This window comes from Cryptosporidium hominis, assembly GCF_000006425.1.
Source record: "Cryptosporidium hominis TU502 chromosome 6 CHRO016012, whole genome shotgun sequence".
Classification (NCBI taxonomy): domain Eukaryota; phylum Apicomplexa; class Conoidasida; order Eucoccidiorida; family Cryptosporidiidae; genus Cryptosporidium; species Cryptosporidium hominis.
Genome location: NW_666851.1, coordinates 1 through 3,252, shown reverse-complemented (window position 1 = coordinate 3,252; position 3,252 = coordinate 1). Strand labels below are relative to the sequence as shown.

Sequence of the window (3,252 nt, the reverse complement as noted above, 5' to 3'; positions counted from 1 at the left end):
CATCTACTTCCTCATCAACCATTTCGTCATCCTCATCCTCATCCTCATCCTCATCCTCATCCTCATCCTCATCCTCATCCTCATCCTCATCCTCATCCTCATCCTCATCCTCATCCTCATCCTCATCCTCATCCTCATCCTCATCCTCATCCTCATCCTCATCATCATCATCCTCTTCCCCCTCTTGCAAAATTGTATTAATTTGATAATCTTTAAGCTCAGAATTCTTCATTTCTGGTAAAAAGTCTTCAGGTTCAAGATTCTCGTTCAAATTCAAAATATCGTTTTCACCCTCGACCTTTTGTGAATCTCTGGATGATTCGTTGGCTTCTTCTACATTTTGGAATGTACGGTAGCCAAAATCTGCATGCCTTGTTAAAGGTTTATTTCCTGATGATGGTTGAGGTAATGTAATAGTATCATTTACATTGTAATTAGGATGTACCTTAACGTAAGTAATTAAGATAGCCTCACTTTCCTCTTCTTGATCATTCTCTGATTGGTTCTTTTGACTCATAATCTCCTCTTGGAATGATATATACAAAATCATATCTCTGTGAATCATTCTTTGGATTGCCCTGTGGTACTTTTCTTCCAATTCTCCAAGTTCTTCTTCACTTTCTGGATGGTCATACTCCGAAATATGCCATGTTATTAAATCTGTTATCGAGATTTCTGAATCCTTGCTACTTTGGAGCTTATCTACAAATCTTCTAGCTATTTGGAAATATTCATTGTATCCTATCGTAACATTTGCCTTCTTTTTACTCTTAGATGAAGATTTTATATTCTTCGATACCCGCGATTCTTGCGACATTTCAGTATCTTCTCCTTCATCAGAGTCTTGATCATCTTTATCTCCCACTTTCTTAAGTCTATGACTCTTTCCATCCTTGTCTATTCCTGCAAAATCTTTCACATTCTCTTCTTCTTCTTCTTCTTCATCCCCATCTTCATCATATTCATCTAAATCACCCAAGTCTATATCATTATATCTAATCTTACTCAGAGAACTCTTAAAGATTTGACAAGCTTCTTCTACATGCTCTGGAGTAACTAAATAAGAGAATCTAAGCTTTGCAACGGCTTCAGAAAGTCGAATCAGACTTTCAAGTTGTCTTACAGTAATCCTCATTGCTTTAGCTCCAGAAGTAGCATCTCCCATTCTGAGAGCTTTGTAAGTTCTGACAAGTATAGTCTTTGCAGCTGGAGTAATGCAAGGCTTAAATGTTTTTGCATAGGCTATATACTGGTTTAGTTCATCCTTGGTGAGTTGAAGGTTATTAGAATCTGAAAAATTGAGATTATCAGCAAATTGCTTTTGATTAAATGAACAATCATTATCGGTATTAGAATTAGATGCTTCATCTTGGGTAACTTCTCTTCCTGATCCTTCAGTTGCTTTTGAATGCAAACCAACAATGAATGATGCAAGTACCTCATCATAAACATCCTCTGGATCATCAACCATTACAAAGAAAAGATCAAACCTGGATAAGATAGGGGCAGAAATCCTAACATTCTGAGAAAGAGTCTTAGATGGATTGTATCTACCTCCTACTGGGCTACAAGCTGCCAAAACTGAAGCTCTAGCATTTAATGTAGCTAATACTCCTGCTTTAGTTATTGATATAGTCTGCTGTTCCATAGCTTCATGTATTGCTACAACATCTTTATCATCCATCTTATCAAACTCATCAATACATCAAATACCCTTATCAGCAAGCATCAAAGCTCCAGCTTCTATTACAAAATCACCCTGATCAGGATCCCTATGAATAGATGCTGTTAAACCAGCAGCAGTTGAGCTTTTTCCTGATGTATATACAGTTCTGGTAGAAAATTCATTAACAAATCTTAAAATTTGACTCTTTGCAGTGGATGGATCTCCAACAATACAAACATTAATGTCTCCTCTCAACTTAATATTATCTTTAGTTCTCTTCTCTACTCCACCAACTAATAAAAGCAATATTCCCTTCTTTAACTGCGAGTAACCATATACATGTGGTGCAACATATTTAGCAAGCATATTAATTCCATTTGGATGTTGAGAAATTTCCAAAAACTTTCTAAATGAAGTTTCTTGTACATTTAAATCTTTCAAATGGTCAATAATACCACCTGTATTTGCTTCCAATTCTTGATTTACTTCAATTTCACTATTATTTAATTCATTATTATTTACGATACCTTGGGCACCTTGATTATGTTGATGATTAATTTGTTCAATAATACGTCCATCATCAGCTGATGCAATAGCATTAACAACTTCAATATGACATGCAAGGAAACAGAGACGATAAGCTAAATCTCTTACTCCTAAAGATTTAAGTCCACTAATTCCAGAATTATAATATTCATTCTGACTTCTACTTCTGTCTTTATAGACACTTGATGGTATTTCGCCAGGCTTCATTAAAGAAGGAACATCAGGGGCAACAATTAACGTTCCAGTAAAGATTACTTTATCTCCTGGTTTACATTTATCAACAAAATCACCTCTTAATATCACATTCATAGACCTTGGCATTGATCCTGGTGGAATTTCAGTTGCATGTTCTTGAATTCTAAGTTTTTGCCAATCCCCAAAATCACAATTTTCGAGTCTAAGTTGCCAAGCTGTTCTATTTCCACATCCTTTAGTAGGACATACTGAAGGTAAAGAATATACAAATTGTTGTACCACATTATCTACAATACATCCACATATTTCACATTCAAAACATGCTTTAATTAGTTCAGGTCGTACATCAGAAGTTCTTGTAATGGTTCCTCTTAAACTACAAAGTTTTCCAAGTTTTTCACATCTTAAAGTTCTTAAACTTTCTATCCATCTTAATCCATAGAAAGAAGCAGTATAGCCTCCTAATCCTGGATCTAATCTTCCATCTCCTCTTTCATCACCTATAGTAAAACTTTTACAGAAACTGGTTACCAAATTATCTATTGCTTGTTTATATTCACCATATTGTTCAGTTAAAGCAAGTAGCATAGTTTGTCCGCTAATTAGTCCATTATTATTTCTCTCTTCTTCTATATTTGAATTATCTCCTGATTTATTATTATCAATCGAAAAATTTAGCATATCATTTACATCAATATAAACAGTTTTTGTTAATCTGGATGATAATAATTGTTCAACTTGTCTCACATACTTGGGTATACCTTCTTCATTCTTAAATGTTCTTAGAAAGTGTAGAAATGATCGCTCCAAAGCAGGAGGAAATGAATTAAATGTTACATTATTAG

At 34.6% G+C, this 3,252-nt stretch overlaps 1 protein-coding gene across 1 annotated transcript; it reads right to left on the bottom strand.

Moving 5' to 3' along the window:
- Window positions 1-1,705: 1,705 nt before the first annotated feature.
- Window positions 1,706-3,088, bottom strand: Chro.60036 (DNA replication factor). Its single annotated transcript, XM_660186.1, has 1 exon — window positions 1,706-3,088. The coding sequence occupies one exon, from the start codon at window positions 3,086-3,088 to the stop codon at window positions 1,706-1,708; it is 1,383 nt and encodes a 460-aa protein (XP_665278.1).
- Window positions 3,089-3,252: the final 164 nt, after the last annotated feature.